Source organism: Salvelinus alpinus, chromosome 16 (genome assembly GCF_045679555.1).
Source record: "Salvelinus alpinus chromosome 16, SLU_Salpinus.1, whole genome shotgun sequence".
Taxonomy (NCBI): Eukaryota; Metazoa; Chordata; class Actinopteri; order Salmoniformes; family Salmonidae; genus Salvelinus; species Salvelinus alpinus.
Window position 1 is genome coordinate 55,453,837 of NC_092101.1, and position 16,822 is coordinate 55,470,658.

The following is a 16,822-nucleotide window of genomic DNA, read 5'->3' on the forward strand; positions in this document are numbered from 1 at the left end:
TGTAGAGAGGTAGAGAGGCTAGCTGTCTCATTGGAGCAGGTGTAGAGAGATAGAGAGGCTAGCTGTCTCATTGGAGCAGGTGTAGAGAGGTAGAGAGGCTAGCTGTCTCATTGGAGCAGGTGTAGAGAGGTAGAGAGGCTAGCTGTCTCATTGGAGCAGGTGTAGAGAGGTAGAGAGGCTAGCTGTCTCATTGGAGCAGGTGTAGAGAGGTAGAGAGGCTAGCTGTCTCATTGGAGCAGGTGTAGAGAGGTAGAGAGGCTAGCTGTCTCATTGGAGCAGGTGTAGAGAGGTAGAGAGGCTAGCTGTCTCATTGGAGCAGGTGTAGAGAGGTAGAGAGGCTAGCTGTCTCATTGGAGCAGGTGTAGAGAGGTAGAGAGGCTAGCTGTCTCATTGGAGCAGGTGTAGAGAGGTAGAGAGGCTAGCTGTCTCATTGGAGCAGGTGTAGAGAGGTAGAGAGGCTAGCTGTCTCATTGGAGCAGGTGTAGAGAGGTAGAGAGGCTAGCTGTCTCATTGGAGCAGGTGTAGAGAGGTAGAGAGGCTAGCTGTCTCATTTTTAGCAGGTGTAGAGAGGTAGAGAGGCTAGCTGTCTCATTGGAGCAGGTGTAGAGAGGTAGAGGCTAGCTGTCTCATTGGAGCAGGTGTAGAGAGGTAGAGAGGCTAGCTGTCTCATTGGAGCAGGTGTAGAGAGGTAGAGAGGCTAGCTGTCTCATTGGAACAGGTGTAGAGAGGTAGAGAGGCTAGCTGTCTCATTGGAGCAGGTGTAGAGAGGTAGAGAGGCTAGCTGTCTCATTGGAGCAGGTGTAGAGAGGTAGAGAGGCTAGCTGTCTCATTGGAGCAGGTGTAGAGAGGTAGAGAGGCTAGCTGTCTCATTGGAGCAGGTGTAGAGAGGTAGAGAGGCTAGCTGTCTCATTGGAGCAGGTGTAGAGAGGTAGAGAGGCTAGCTGTCTCATTGGAGCAGGTGTAGAGAGGTAGAGAGGCTAGCTGTCTCATTGGAGCAGATGTAGAGAGGTAGAGAGGCTAGCTGTCTCATTGGAGCAGGTGTAGAGAGGTAGAGAGGCTAGCTGTCTCATTGGAGCAGGTGTAGAGAGGTAGAGAGGCTAGCTGTCTCATTGGAGCAGGTGTAGAGAGGTAGAGAGGCTAGCTGTCTCATTGGAGCAGGTGTAGAGAGGTAGAGAGGCTAGCTGTCTCATTGGAGCAGGTGTAGAGAGGTAGAGAGGCTAGCTGTCTCATTGGAGCAGGTGTAGAGAGGTAGAGAGGCTAGCTGTCTCATTGGAGCAAGTGTAGAGAGGTAGAGAGGCTAGCTGTCTCATTGGAGCAGGTGTAGAGAGGTAGAGAGGCTAGCTGTCTCATTGGAGCAGGTGTAGAGAGGTAGAGAGGCTAGCTGTCTCATTGGAGCAGGTGTAGAGAGGTAGAGAGGCTAGCTGTCTCATTGGAGCAGGTGTAGAGAGGTAGAGAGGCTAGCTGTCTCATTGGAGCAGGTGTAGAGAGGTAGAGAGGCTAGCTGTCTCATTGGAGCAGGTGTAGAGAGGTAGAGAGGCTAGCTGTCTCATTGGAGCAGGTGTAGAGAGGTAGAGAGGCTAGCTGTCTCATTGGAGCAGGTGTAGAGAGGTAGAGAGGCTAGCTGTCTCATTGGAGCAGGTGTAGAGAGGTAGAGAGGCTAGCTGTCTCATTGGAGCAGGTGTAGAGAGGTAGAGAGGCTAGCTGTCTCATTGGAGCAGGTGTAGAGAGGTAGAGAGGCTAGCTGTCTCATTGGAGCAGGTGTAGAGAGGTAGAGAGGCTAGCTGTCTCATTGGAGCAGGTGTAGAGAGGTAGAGAGGCTAGCTGTCTCATTGGAGCAGGTGTAGAGAGGTAGAGAGGCTAGCTGTCTCATTGGAGCAGGTGTAGAGAGGTAGAGAGGCTAGTTGTCTCATTGGAGCAGGTGTAGAGAGGTAGAGAGGCTAGCTGTCTCATTGGAGCAGGTGTAGAGAGGTAGAGAGGCTAGCTGTCTCATTGGAGCAGGTGTAGAGAGGTAGAGAGGCTAGCTGTCTCATTGGAGCAGGTGTAGAGAGGTAGAGAGGCTAGCTGTCTCATTGGAGCAGGTGTAGAGAGGTAGAGAGGCTAGCTGTCTCATTGGAGCAGGTGTAGAGAGGTAGAGAGGCTAGCTGTCTCATTGGAGCAGGTGTAGAGAGGTAGAGAGGCTAGCTGTCTCATTGGAGCAGGTGTAGAGAGGTAGAGAGGCTAGCTGTCTCATTGGAGCAGGTGTAGAGAGGTAGAGAGGCTAGCTGTCTCATTGGAGCAGGTGTAGAGAGGTAGAGAGGCTAGCTGTCTCATTGGAGCAAGTGTAGAGAGGTAGAGAGGCTAGCTGTCTCATTGGAGCAGGTGTAGAGAGGTAGAGAGGCTAGCTGTCTCATTGGAGCAGGTGTAGAGAGGTAGAGAGGCTAGCTGTCTCATTGGAGCAGGTGTAGAGAGGTAGAGAGGCTAGCTGTCTCATTGGAGCAGGTGTAGAGAGGTAGAGAGGCTAGCTGTCTCATTGGAGCAGGTGTAGAGAGGTAGAGAGGCTAGCTGTCTCATTGGAGCAGGTGTAGAGAGGTAGAGAGGCTAGCTGTCTCATTGGAGCAGGTGTAGAGAGGTAGAGAGGCTAGCTGTCTCATTGGAGCAGGTGTAGAGAGGTAGAGAGGCTAGCTGTCTCATTGGAGCAGGTGTAGAGAGGTAGAGAGGCTAGCTGTCTCATTGGAGCAGGTGTAGAGAGGTAGAGAGGCTAGCTGTCTCATTGGAGCAGGTGTAGAGAGGTAGAGAGGCTAGCTGTCTCATTGGAGCAGGTGTAGAGAGGTAGAGAGGCTAGCTGTCTCATTGGAGCAGGTGTAGAGAGGTAGAGAGGCTAGCTGTCTCATTGGAGCAGGTGTAGAGAGGTAGAGAGGCTAGCTGTCTCATTGGAGCAGGTGTAGAGAGGTAGAGAGGCTAGCTGTCTCATTGGAGCAGGTGTAGAGAGGTAGAGAGGCTAGCTGTCTCATTGGAGCAGGTGTAGAGAGGTAGAGAGGCTAGCTGTCTCATTGGAGCAGGTGTAGAGAGGTAGAGAGGCTAGCTGTCTCATTGGAGCAGGTGTAGAGAGGTAGAGAGGCTAGCTGTCTCATTGGAGCAGGTGTAGAGAGGTAGAGAGGCTAGCTGTCTCATTGGAGCAGGTGTAGAGAGGTAGAGAGGCTAGCTGTCTCATTGGAGCAGGTGTAGAGAGGTAGAGAGGCTAGCTGTCTCATTGGAGCAGGTGTAGAGAGGTAGAGAGGCTAGCTGTCTCATTGGAGCAGGTGTAGAGAGGTAGAGAGGCTAGCTGTCTCATTGGAGCAGGTGTAGAGAGGTAGAGAGGCTAGCTGTCTCATTGGAGCAGGTGTAGAGAGGTAGAGAGGCTAGCTGTCTCATTGGAGCAGGTGTAGAGAGGTAGAGAGGCTAGCTGTCTCATTGGAGCAGGTGTAGAGAGGTAGAGAGGCTAGCTGTCTCATTGGAGCAGGTGTAGAGAGGTAGAGAGGCTAGCTGTCTCATTGGAGCAGGTGTAGAGAGGTAGAGAGGCTAGCTGTCTCATTGGAGCAGGTGTAGAGAGGTAGAGAGGCTAGCTGTCTCATTGGAGCAGGTGTAGAGAGGTAGAGAGGCTAGCTGTCTCATTGGAGCAGGTGTAGAGAGGTAGAGAGGCTAGCTGTCTCATTGGAGCAGGTGTAGAGAGGTAGAGAGGCTAGCTGTCTCATTGGAGCAGGTGTAGAGAGGTAGAGAGGCTAGCTGTCTCATTGGAGCAGGTGTAGAGAGGTAGAGAGGCTAGCTGTCTCATTGGAGCAGGTGTAGAGAGTCTAGATGTTTGTATTCCAACCAAATCTGTACCTGTGGCTGTATTCTAACCATGTGTACCTGTATTCTAACCATGTGTACCTGTATTCTAACCATGTGTACCTGTATTCTAACCATGTGTACCTGTATTCTAACCATGTGTACCTGTATTCTAACCATGTGTACCTGTATTCTAACCATGTGTACCTGTATTCTAACCATGTGTACCTGTATTCTAACCATGTGTACCTGTATTCTAACCATGTGTACCTGTATTCTAACCATGTGTACCTGTATTCTAACCATGTGTACCTGTATTGTAATCATATGTGTACCTGTGGCTGTATTCTAACCATGTGTACCTGTACCTCGCCCCTCCCTGAGTCAGTCCTCGCCCCTCCCTGAGTCTGTCCTCGCCCCCTCCCTGAGTCTGTCCTCGCCCCCTCCCTGAGTCAGTCCTCGCCCCCTCCCTGAGTCAGTCCTCGCCCCTCCCTGAGTCAGTCCTCGCCCCTCCCTGAGTCTGTCCTCGCCCCCTCCCTGAGTCTGTCCTCGCCCCCTCCCTGAGTCAGTCCTCGCCCCCTCCCTGAGTCTGTCCTCGCCCCCTCCCTGAGTCAGTCCTCGCCCCCTCCCTGAGTCAGTCCTCGCCCCCTCCCTGAGTCAGTCCTCGCCCCTCCCTGAGTCAGTCCTCGCTCTCGCCCCTCCCTGAGTCAGTCCTCGCTCTCGCCCCTCCCTGAGTCAGTCTTCGCTCTCGCCCCTCCCTGAGTCAGTCCTCGCTCTCGCCCCTCCCTGAGTCAGTCTTCGCTCTCGCCCCTCCCTGAGTCAGTCCTCGCCCCGTCGCTGAGTCAGTCCTCGCCCCCTCGCTGAGTCAGTCCTCGCCCCTCCCTGAGTAGGAGTGTGAGCGTTCTACCTTGAAAATAAACAGACCAGTAAAATTCCACCACTTGTTAAAGGTTTTATTGTTCTTAATGTCCATCGGTGTTTCTCAGTAAGAAGGCTGCTCCGGGCTGGAGGGGTGCTGCAGTAGACACATTATGGTTCAATCTATATCCAGACCATGACATCTATATCTATATCCAGACCATGACAGAGCAACACATTGACATTATGGGTTTGAGCTGGACACTACGGAATGGTGTGGCCTATTAAGTACATCGGCACTAATGTCATTAAACACTGTCTATGTTAAATATGACTAACTAGGTTAAATCATTGGGATTAAATAGGAATATGCATTTAAAATGATATAACATACAAGATTACAACATACTACTTATCGTATTCATCCTAACCTACATGTCTTCATAGGAGTATTTCCTTCATTTCAGACACTAAGACCTGGATTCCATCAGATCGAGCGGTAACCAGCGGTAACCAGCAGTAAACAGCGTTAAACAGCGGTAACCAGCGGTAACCAGCGGTAACCAGCGGTAACCAGCGGTAACCAGCGGTAAACAGCGGTAAACAGCGTTAACCAGCAGTAAACAGCGGTAACCAGCGGTAACCAGCGGTAACCAGCGGTAACCAGCGGTAAACAGCGGTAAACAGCGTTAACCTGCGGTAAACAGCGGTAACCAGCGTTAACCAGAGGTAACCCGCGGTAACCAGCGGTAACCAGCGTTAACCAGCGGTAACCAGCGTTAAGCAGCGGTAACCAGAGTTAACCAGAGGTAACCAGCATTAACCAGAGGTAACCAGCGGTAACCAGAGGTAACCAGCGTTAACCAGCGGTAACCAGCGGTAACCAGCGGTAAACAGCGGTAACCAGCAGTAAACAGCGTTAACCATTGGTAACCAGCGGTAACCAGAGGTAACCAGCGGTGGCCGACATTAACATAGCAGATGTTGTGGCGGTTTTGGAGGCGTGACTGTGGTGTGAGCTGACATATTGGTGAGCGGCTGCTCATGTGTCCCTTCCTCATTATCCGTAATGCGTTAGAAGTTCAGAACGGCCCGATCGAAATAATGACTCTCAATGTCAAACCATTGATGTTTGGCTTTTGTTTGTTTTCATGTTTGGATGGGAGGATTCACGTCCGTCTAATTCGAGTGTTTGATGTTGTAACGCGGCTGCATGAACTTCTAACACGGCTGAGTGGGATTTGTCGGATTATTGTGGGGTGTGGTTTCATTGTATCCAATGGCAGTGTCCACGATCAGTGGTGTAAAGTACTTGAAGTAAAAATACTTTAAAGTACTACTTAAGTAGTTTTTTCGGGTAGCTGTACTTTACTATTTACATTTTTGACTACATTCCTTAAGAAAATATTGTACATTAGAAAAGATTTGAAAAACAAGAAAATGGTGCCATCTGGTTTGCTTAATATAGGGAATTTGAAATAATTTATACATTTACTTTTAATACTTAAGTATCTTTTAACCAAATACTTTTAGATTTTTACTCAAGTAGTATTTTACTGGGTGACTTTTACTTGAGTCATTTTCTATTAAGGTATCTTTACTTTTACTCAAGTATGAGAGTTGGGTACTTTTCCCACCACTGTCCACGATAAGGTATCCCAACAAGCAGCTTGTGGATTTGACAGCTCCAACGCAGCTATGCGGATGTCAATCTAATTGAATCCAGCCCAAAGTCAGGCCACTACATACAACCTTGTAATAGGCCACAGAAACATCCCTTTTGTTGGGTAACAGGGGCATGATGATGAATCCATATAATGTAGCTGAGCTGATTCAGAGTTTTGAGCACCAAAGAAATTACATGAAAAATGGTAATATTTTAATAAGATACCCATATAAGCAGAAGCACCATGGAGAGCCCTGCGGATCTAAAGAGCACCATTGAGAGCCCTGCAGATCTAAAGAGCACCATTGAGAGCCCTGTGGATCTAAAGAACACCACGGAGAGCCCTGTGGATCTAAAGAGCACCATTGAGAGCCCTGTGGATCTAAAGAACACCATGGAGAGCCCTGCAGATCTAAAGAGCACCATTGAGAGCCCTGTGGATCTAAAGAGCACCATGGAGAGCCCTGCAGATCTAAAGAACACCACGGAGAGCCCTGCAGATCTAAAGAACACCACGGAGAGCCCTGCAGATCTAAAGAGCACCATTGAGAGCCCTGTGGATCTAAAGAACACCATGGAGAGCCCTGCGGATCTAAAGAGCACCATGGAGAGCCCTGTGGATCTAAAGAGCACCACGGAGAGCCCTTCAGATCTAAAGAGCACCGTGGAGAGCCCTGCAGATCTAAAGAGCACCATGTAGAGCCCTGCAGATCTAAAGAGCACCATTGAGAGCCCTGTGGATCTAAAGAGCACCATGGAGAGCCCTGCGGATCTAAAGAGCACCATGGAGAGCCCTGTGGATCTAAAGAGCACCACGGAGAGCCCTGCAGATCTAAAGAGCACCGTGGAGAGCCCTGCAGATCTAAAGAGCACCATGTAGAGCCCTGCAGATCTAAAGAGCACCACGGAGAGCCCTGCAGATCTAAAGAGCACCATGTAGAGCCCTGCAGATCTAAAGAGCACCGTGGAGAGCCCTGCAGATCTAAAGAGCACCATGGAGAGCCCTGCAGATCTAAAGAGCACCGTGGAGAGCCCTGCAGATCTAAAGAGCACCATGGAGAGCCCTTCAGATCTAAAGAGCACCATGGAGAGTCATGTGGATCTAAAGAGCACCATGGACAGCCCTGCAGACTCAGGCCTTGCTCCTCTGATTACTCCCAGTGTAATGAGCACTGTAGACTGAAGAGCACCGTAGAGAGATAGAGAGGGCTGTAGACTGAAGAGCACCGTAGAGAGATAGAGAGGGGTGTAGACTGAAGAGCACCGTAGAGAGATAGAGAGGGCTGTAGACTGAAGAGCACCATGGAGAGATAGAGAGGGCTGTAGACTGAAGAGCACCATGGAGAGATAGAGAGGGCTGTAGAACGAAGAGCACCGTAGAGAGATAGAGAGGGCTGTAGACTGAAGAGCTCCATGGAGAGATAGAGAGGGCTGTAGACTGAAGAGCACCATGGAGAGAGATAGAGAGGGCTGTAGACTGAAGAGCACCATGGAGAGATAGAGAGGGCTGTAGACTGAAGAGCACCATGGAGAGATAGAGAGGGCTGTAGACTGAAGAGCACCATGGAGAGATAGAGAGGGCTGTAGACTGAAGAGCACCATGGAGAGACAGAGAGGGCTGTAGACTGAAGAGCACCATGGAGAGATAGAGAGGGCTGTAGACTGAAGAGCACCATGGAGAGGGCTGTAGACTGAAGAGCACCATGGAGAGATAGAGAGGGCTGTAGAATGAAGAGCTCCATGGAGAGATAGAGAGGGCTGTAGACTGAAGAGCACCATGGAGAGATAGAGAGGGCTGTAGACTGAAGAGCACCATGGAGAGATAGAGAGGGCTGTAGACTAAAGAGCACCGTAGAGAGATAGAGAGGGCTGTAGACTGAAGAGCTCCATGGAGAGATAGAGAGGGCTGTAGACTGAAGAGCACCATGGAAAGATAGAGATGGCTGTAGACTGAAGAGCACCGTAGAGAGATAGAGAGGGCTGTAGACTGAAGAGCACCATGGAGAGATAGAGAGGGCTGTAGACTGAAGAGCACCGTAGAGAGATAGAGAGGGCTGTAGACTGAAGAGCACCATGGAGAGATAGAGAGGGCTGTAGACTGAAGAGCACCATGGAGAGATAGAGAGGGCTGTAGACTGAAGAGCACCATGGAGAGATAGAGAGGGCTGTAGAATGAAGAGCACCATGGAGAGATAGAGGGCTGTAGAATGAAGAGCACCGTAGAGAGATAGAGAGGGCTGTAGAATGAAGAGCACCGTTGAGAGATAGAGAGGGCTGTAGACTGAAGAGCACCGTTGAGAGATAGAGGGCTGTAGACTGAAGAGTACCATGGAGAGATAGAGAGGGCTGTAGACTGAAGAGCACCGTAGAGAGATAGAGAGGGCTGTAGACTGAAGAGTACCATGGAGAGATAGAGAGGGCTGTAGACTGAAGAGCTCCATGGAGAGATAGAGAGGGCTGTAGACTGAAGAGCACCATGGAGAGATAGAGAGGGCTGTAGAATGAAGAGCACCGTTGAGAGATAGAGAGGGCTGTAGACTGAAGAGTACCATGGAGAGATAGAGAGGGCTGTAGACTGAAGAGCACCATGGAGAGATAGAGAGGGCTGTAAACTGAAGAGCACCGTAGAGAGATAGAGAGGGCTGTAGACTGAAGAGCTCCATGGAGAGATAGAGAGGGCTGTAGACTGAAGAGCACCATGGAGAGATAGAGAGGGCTGTAGACTGAAGAGTACCATGGAGAGATAGAGAGGGCTGTAAACTGAAGAGCACCGTAGAGAGATAGAGAGGGCTGTAGACTGAAGAGCTCCATGGAGAGATAGAGAGGGCTGTAGACTGAAGAGTACCATGGAGAGATAGAGGGCTGTAGACTGAAGAGCTCCATGGAGAGATAGAGAGGGCTGTAGAATGAAGAGCACCGTAGAGAGATAGAGAGGGCTGTAGAATGAAGAGCACCGTTGAGAGATAGAGGGCTGTAGACTGAAGAGCTCCATGGAGAGATAGAGAGGGCTGTAGAATGAAGAGCACCGTAGAGAGATAGAGAGAGCTGTAGACTGAAGAGCTCCATGGAGAGATCTGTAGACTGAGGCCATGTAGTGTAGAAAAGCCCTGGCTCCGTTTGCTCTAAGTGTAAATGATGATCCATTCACTTTAGCTTGTTTTCCTCATGGTGCAACACATCCCTGTTGTTGTACTGCTGTTGTAGGCTAACTACGGCATATTATAACTGTCATGTGACTAGGCACTCGAGATGACGTCCACCGCTTTCCAAATGAGCTGAAACTGTGAAGGAACGATTGATCTCCATGTAGCTTTTGAGCTGCGTCCAACATTTTGAAACTCTCTGTATCTCACACATTCACTCAAACGGTCTCTCTTTGGTAGTGCAGTGAGGAGCAGGTTAGAGGGTCCAGCCCAGTCCGATGATTGTGGCCAGCAGGTAGCACATCCCTATGGTACAGGTCATTAGCATCATGGGGAAGCCTAGCCTGAAAACAACAAGAAACACAACAACACATCGTCAACATACTGTACAATGAATGACAAACAACGACTAGCAGACCTTAACTAGAGTGACTAGCAGACCTTATCTAGTGACTAGCAGACCTGATCTAGAGCGACTAGCAGACCTGATCTAGAGCGACTAGAAGACCTGATCTAGAGTGACTAGCAGACCTGATCTAGAGCGACGAACAGACCTGATCTAGAGCGACTAGCAGACCTGATCTAGAGCGACTAGCAGACCTGATCTAGAGCGACTAGCAGACCTGATCTGGAGCGACTAGCAGACCTGATCTAGAGCGACTAGCAGACCTGATCTAGAGCGACTAGCAGACCTGATCTAGGGCGACTAGCAGACCTGATCTAGAGCGACTAGCAGACCTGATCTAGAGCGACTAGCAGACCTGATCTAGAGCGACTAGCAGACCTGATCTAGAGCGACTAGCAGACCTGATCTAGAGCGACCAGCAGACCTGATCTAGAGCGACCAGCAGACCTGATCTAGAGCGGCCAGCAGACCTGATCTAGAGCGACCAGCAGACCTGATCTAGAGCGACTAGCAGACCTGATCTAGAGCGACTAGCAGACCTGATCTAGAGCGACTAGCAGACCTTAACTAGAGAGACTAGCAGACCTGATCTAGAGTGACTAGCAGACCTTATCTAGAGCGACCAGCAGACCTGATCTAGAGCGACTAGCAGACCTTATCTAGAGCGACCAGCAGACCTGATCTAGAGCGGCCAGCAGACCTGATCTAGAGCGACTAGCAGACCTGATCTAGAGCGGCCAGCAGACCTGATCTAGAGCGGCCAGCAGACCTTACCTAGAGTGACTAGCAGACCTTACCTAGAGTGACTAGCAGACCTTATCTAGAGCGACTAGCAGACCTGATCTAGAGAACCATTCTGGGTCTTTATAGAGTGCAGCACCATTCTGGGTCTTTATAGAGTGTAGCACCATTCTGGGACTTTATAGAGTGTAGCACCATTCTGGGTCTTTATAGAGTGTAGCACCATTCTGGGACTTTATAGAGTGTAGCACCATTCTGGGTCTTTATAGAGTGCAGCACCATTCTGGGTCTTTATAGAGTGTAGCACCATTCTGGGTCTTTATAGAGTGTAGCACCATTCTGGGTCTTTATAGAGTGTAGCACCATTCTGGGACTTTATAGAGTGTAGCACCATTCTGGGTCTTTATAGAGTGTAGCACCATTCTGAGTCTTTATAGAGTGCAGCACCATTCTGGGTCTTTATTGTGAATTTATAGTGTAGCACCAGAGCCTTACACATTTGCTGCCAAATACACTGAGTGGACAAAACATTATGAACATAGACTGACCAGGTGAATCCAGACAAAAGCTGTGATCCCTTATTGAATCGACTTGTTAAATCCACTTCAATCAGTGTAGATGAAGGGGAGGAGACACGGTTAAAGAAGGATTTTTAAGCCTTGAGACAATTGAGATGTGGATTGTGTAATGTGAGCCATTCAGAGGGTGAATGGGCAAAAAAAAATATTTATAGTGCATTCCGAAAATATTTAGACCCCTTCACTTTTTCAAAATGTTGTTACGTTACAGCCTTATTTCGAAAATTGGTTAAAAAAAAACATTTGGCCTCAATCTACAGACAATACCCCATAATGACAAAGCAAAAACAGGTTTTTAGAAATGTTTGCAAATGTATACAAAAATAAAATAATGAAATATCACATTTACATAAGTATTCAGACCCATTACGCAGTACTTTGTTGAAACACCTTTGGCTGCGATTACAGCTGCGAGTTCTTGGGCATGACGACGCTACCAGCTTGGCACACCTGTATTTTGGGAGTTTCTCCCAATCTTCTCTGCAGATCCTCTCAAACTCTTTTCCGGTCTCTGCAAAGATGTTCGATCGGGTTCAAGTCCGGGCTCTGATGGGATGGCTGACATTTTACATTTTCCTAACCAACTATTTTGTTTGTTTTTTCGGGTTGTTTGTTACTTTTTGTTTTGTTTTTTTGTAGATAATGTTGCTGCTACCGTGTCTTATGACCGAAAATAACTTCTGGACATACTCATCTTGAACTGGAAGAATAGTTTTTCCTTAATGAGTCCGACGTGAAGGATATACTGCTTTCTTGAGATTGGGCCCAAATCCCCGTCATTTGCGTGAAGAAAAGACGGAGGAAAAGGGGGCGGAGGTCGGGCTGCCTTCTGAGAATTGGTAGGCGAGTGAGTAAACCCCCACTGCCGTTCGTTCTATTGGCCAACGTGCAATCATTGGAAAATAAAATGGATGACCTACGATCAAGACTATACTACCAACGGGACATTAAAAACTGTAATATTTTAGGTTTCACCATGTCTTGGCTGAACGACGACACAGATAATATAGAACTGGCGGGATTTTCCATGCACCGGCAGGACAGAGAAGCTATGTCTGGTAAGACGAGGGGGTGTGTGTCTATTTGTCAATAACAGCTGGTTTGCGATGTCTAATATTAAAGAAGTCTCGAGGTTTTACTCGCCTGAGGTAGAGTACCTTGTGATAAGCTGTAGACCACACTATCTACCAAGTGAGTTCTCATCTATATTCTTCGTAGCTGTCTATTTACCACCAAAAACTGATGCTGGCACTAAGACCACACTCAACCAGCTGTATAAGGCCATAAGTAAACAAGAAAACGCTTTACCTAATTTCTACCAGCATGTCACAAAAAAAAATTATACTTGAGACCACCTTTTTTTCCCCACACTCAGAGATGACCATAATTCTATCCTCCTGATTCCTGATTCCTGCGTACAAGCAAAAACTAAAGCAGGAAGTACCAGTGACTCGCTCAATACGGAAGTGGTCAGATGACGTGGATGCTACGCTACAGGACTGTTTTGCTAGCACAGACTGGAATATGTTCCCGGGACTCATCACATGGCATTGAGAATGCACTGTACGTGCCTTTGAACGGGGTATGGTAGTAGGTGCCAGGCGCACTGGTTTGTGTCAAGAACTGCAATGCTGCTGGGTTTTTTCACGCTCAACAGTTTCCCGTGTCTATCAACAATTGTTCACCACCCAAAGGACATCCAACCAACATTACACAACTGTGGGAAGCATTGGAGTCAACATGGCACCAGCATCCCTGTGGAAGACTTTCGACACCTTGTAGAGACCATCTTCAGAAGAATGTTCTGAGGTTGTTCTGAGGGCAAAAGTTTAGTATACAGTACTCAGTGCATACTTGGCACCCTGGTACTTTTCTTAAATAATTCCCTATTTATTCTCAAATAAGTTGAAATGTAATAAGACAAAGATGACAAAGCCTCCAACACTCTACACAGCAAATTGGATGTAGTCTATCACAGTGCCATCCATTTTGTCACCAAAGCCCCATATACTACCCACCACTGCGACCTGTATGCTCTCATTGGCTGGACCTCGCTTCATTTTCGTCGCCAAACCCACTGCCTCCAGGTCATCTATAAGTCTTTGCTAGGTAAAGCCCTGCCTTATCTCAGCTCACTGGTCACCATAGCAGCACCCACCGGTAGCACGCGCTCCAGCAGGAATATTTCACTGATCACCCCCAAAGCCAATTCCTCTTTGGCCGCCTTTCCTTCCAGTTCTCTGCTGCCAATGACTGGAACAAATTGCAAAAATCACTGAAGCTGGAGACTCATATCTCCCTCACTAACTTTAAGCATCAGCTGTCAGAGCAGCTCACAGATCACTGCACCTGTACACAGCCCATCTGTAAATAGCCCATCCAACTACCTCATCCCCATATTGTTATTTATTTTTCTCCTTTTCACCCCAGTATCTCTACTTGCACATTCATCTTCTGCACATCTATCACTCCAGTGTTTAATTGCTAAATTGTAATTATTTCGCAACCATAGCCTATTTATTGCCTTACCTCCCTTATCTCACCTCATTTGCACACATTGTATAAATATTTTTCTATTGTGTGATTGACTGTACGTTTGTTTATCCCATGTGTATCTCTGTGTTGTTTGTGTCACACTGCTTTGCTTTATCTTGGTCAGGTCGCAATTGTAAATGATAACTTATTCTCAACTGGCCTATTTGGTTAAATAAAGGTGAAATATATATATTTTTTAAATGTAGTTTTGGTCACATGCTTTGTTCTTACAGTTCCATGGGAAAACATACCAGGCTATACGCACAGCCAGGCTATACGCACAGCCAGGCTATACACCCAGCCAGGCTATACACCCAGCCAGGCTATACGCACAGCCAGGCTATACACCCAGACAGGCTATACACCCAGCCAGACAGGCTATACCTGCAGCCAGGCTATACCTGCAGCCAGGCTATACGCACAGCCAGGCTATACACCCAGCCAGACTATACGCACAGCCAGGCTATACACCCAGCCAGACAGGCTATACACCCAGCCAGACAGGCTATACACCCAGACAGGCTATACACCCAGCCAGGCTATACCTGCAGCCAGGCTATACACCCAGCCAGGCTATACACCCAGCCAGACAGGCTATACACCCAGACAGGCTATACACCCAGCCAGGCTATACCTGCAGCCAGGCTATACACCCAGCCAGGCTATACACCCAGCCAGACAGGCTATACACCCAGACAGGCTATACCTGCAGCCAGGCTATACCTGCAGCCAGGCTATACACCCAGCCAGGCTATACACCCAGCCAGACAGGCTATACCTGCAGCCAGGCTATACCTGCAGCCAGGCTATACACCCAGCCAGGCTATACCTGCAGCCAGGCTATACATTCAGCCAGGCCTATACGCACAGCCAGGCTATACCTGCAGCCAGGCTATACCTGCAGCCAGGCTATACCTGCAGCCAGGCTATACGCACAGCCAGGCTATACCTGCAGCCAGGCTATACGCACAGCCAGGCTATACCTGCAGCCAGGCTATACCTGCAGCCAGGCTATACCTGCAGCCAGGCTATACATTCAGCCAGGCTATACGCACAGCCAGGCTATACCTGCAGCCAGGCTATACGCACAGCCAGGCTATACATTCAGCCAGACTATACATTCAGCCAGGCTATACCTGCAGCCAGGCTATACGCACAGCCAGGCTATACCTGCAGCCAGGCTATACGCACAGCCAGGCTATACGCACAGCCAGGCTATACATTCAGCCAGGCTATACATTCAGCCAGGCTATACCTGCAGCCAGGCTATACACTCAGCCAGGCTATACACCCAGCCAGGCTATACACCCAGCCAGGCTATACGCACAGCCAGGCTATACATTCAGCCAGGCTATACATTCAGCCAGGCTATACCTGCAGCCAGGCTATACATTCAGCCAGGCTATACACCCAGACAGGCTATACACCCAGACAGGCTATACACTCAGCCAGGCTATACACTCAGCCAGGCTATACACTAGGCTATACACTCAGCCAGGCTATACATTCAGCCAGGCTATACACTCAGCCAGGCTATACACTCAGCCAGGCTATACACTCAGCCAGGCTATACACTAGGCTATACATTCAGCCAGGCTATACACTCAGCCAGGCTATACACTCAGCCAGGCTATACACTCAGCCAGGCTATACACTCAGCCAGGCTATACATTCAGCCAGGCTATACACTCAGCCAGGCTATACACTCAGCCAGGCTATACACTCAGCCAGGCTATACACTCAGCCAGGCTATACACTCAGCCAGGCTATACACTCAGCCAGGCTATACACTCAGCCAGGCACGCAATAACTAACACACATTTTTGCTTTGATTGTTCATTGATTTTTCAGATGGATAATGATCCTGGCTGTCTAGAAGAACTGTGTGCTACAATCATGATGTCAAATGGCACAATGGCAGGTCATTTACTGGAGGAGGAGGTGGAGGAGGAGGAGCAGGAGGAGGAGGCATGGTTGAGGCAGCATCCCAAATGGCACCCTATTCCCTATATAGTGCACTACTTTAGACCAGGGTGATTTCGTCTCTCTGGGCCCTAGTCAAATGTAGTGCACTATATAGGGAGAAATTTGGGATGCTGGTGTTTGGAGTGTCAAGCAGGAATCACTGTCACCCTCTTCTGTGGGACAACTTGTTACTGCTAAATATGTAGGAGAATGACAGTACAGAGTGGCAGAATGACAGAATTACCCTACCAGGTTAACTGTAAGGGTTAGGGTGGGTCTACACCAGGGCTATTCAACTCTGACCCTACCAGGTTAACTGTAAGGGTGGGTCTACACCAGGGCTATTCAACTCTGACCCTACCAGGTTAACTGTAAGGGTTAGGGTGGGTCTACACCAGGGGTTTTCAACTGCTGCTTTTCTGTTCTACCTGATAATTAATTGCACACACCTGGTGTCCCAGTTCTAAATCAGTGCTTGTTTAGAGTGCAACAATGAACAAACGCAGTGGAACTGATATTGTAGGTACGGAGTTCAGTTTGAAGGTCCTATGGACACATGGCGGCTTGGTGGGCCAGATTGAGCCACCACAGCAACAATGTGTTGCCTGTTGCCACAAGGACAGGGCAACCAGTGAAGAACAAACAACATTGTAAATACAACCTACACTGCATGACCAAAATGTGGACACCTGCTCGACGAACATCTCATTCCGAAATAATGGGCATTAAAATATGGAGTTGGTCCCCCTTTGCTGCTATAACAGCCTTTACTCTTCTGGGAAGTCATTAATATGGAGTTGGTCCCCCCCTTTGCTGCTATAACAGCCTCCACTCTTCAGGGAAGTCATTAATATGGAGTTGGTTCCCCTCCTTCGCTGCTATAACAGCCTTTACTCTTCTGGGAAGTCATTAATATGGAGTTGGTCCCCCCCTTTGCTGCTATAATAGCCTCTACTCTTCTGGGAAGTCATTAATATGGAGTTGGTCCCCCCCTTTGCTGCTATAATAGCGTCTACTCTTCTGGGAAGTCATTAATATGGAGTTGGTCCCCCTTTGCTGCTATAACAGCCTCTACTCTTCTGGGAAGACGTTCCACTAAATGTTCGAACATTGCTGCGGGGACTTGCTTCCATTCAGTCACAAG

General features: G+C 48.7%; 1 protein-coding gene across 1 annotated transcript in view; it reads right to left on the minus strand.

Annotated features, from left to right (window-relative positions):
- Positions 1-4,724: 4,724 nt before the first annotated feature.
- The window catches only part of LOC139540638 (P protein-like), a 42,569-nt gene continuing 30,471 nt past the window's right edge, over positions 4,725-16,822 (minus strand). The window contains exon 8 of the mRNA XM_071344448.1: positions 4,725-9,797. Coding sequence (XP_071200549.1) covers positions 9,710-9,797 — 88 coding nt within the window. The 3' untranslated portion in view covers positions 4,725-9,709. The remainder of the gene's footprint in view (positions 9,798-16,822) is intronic.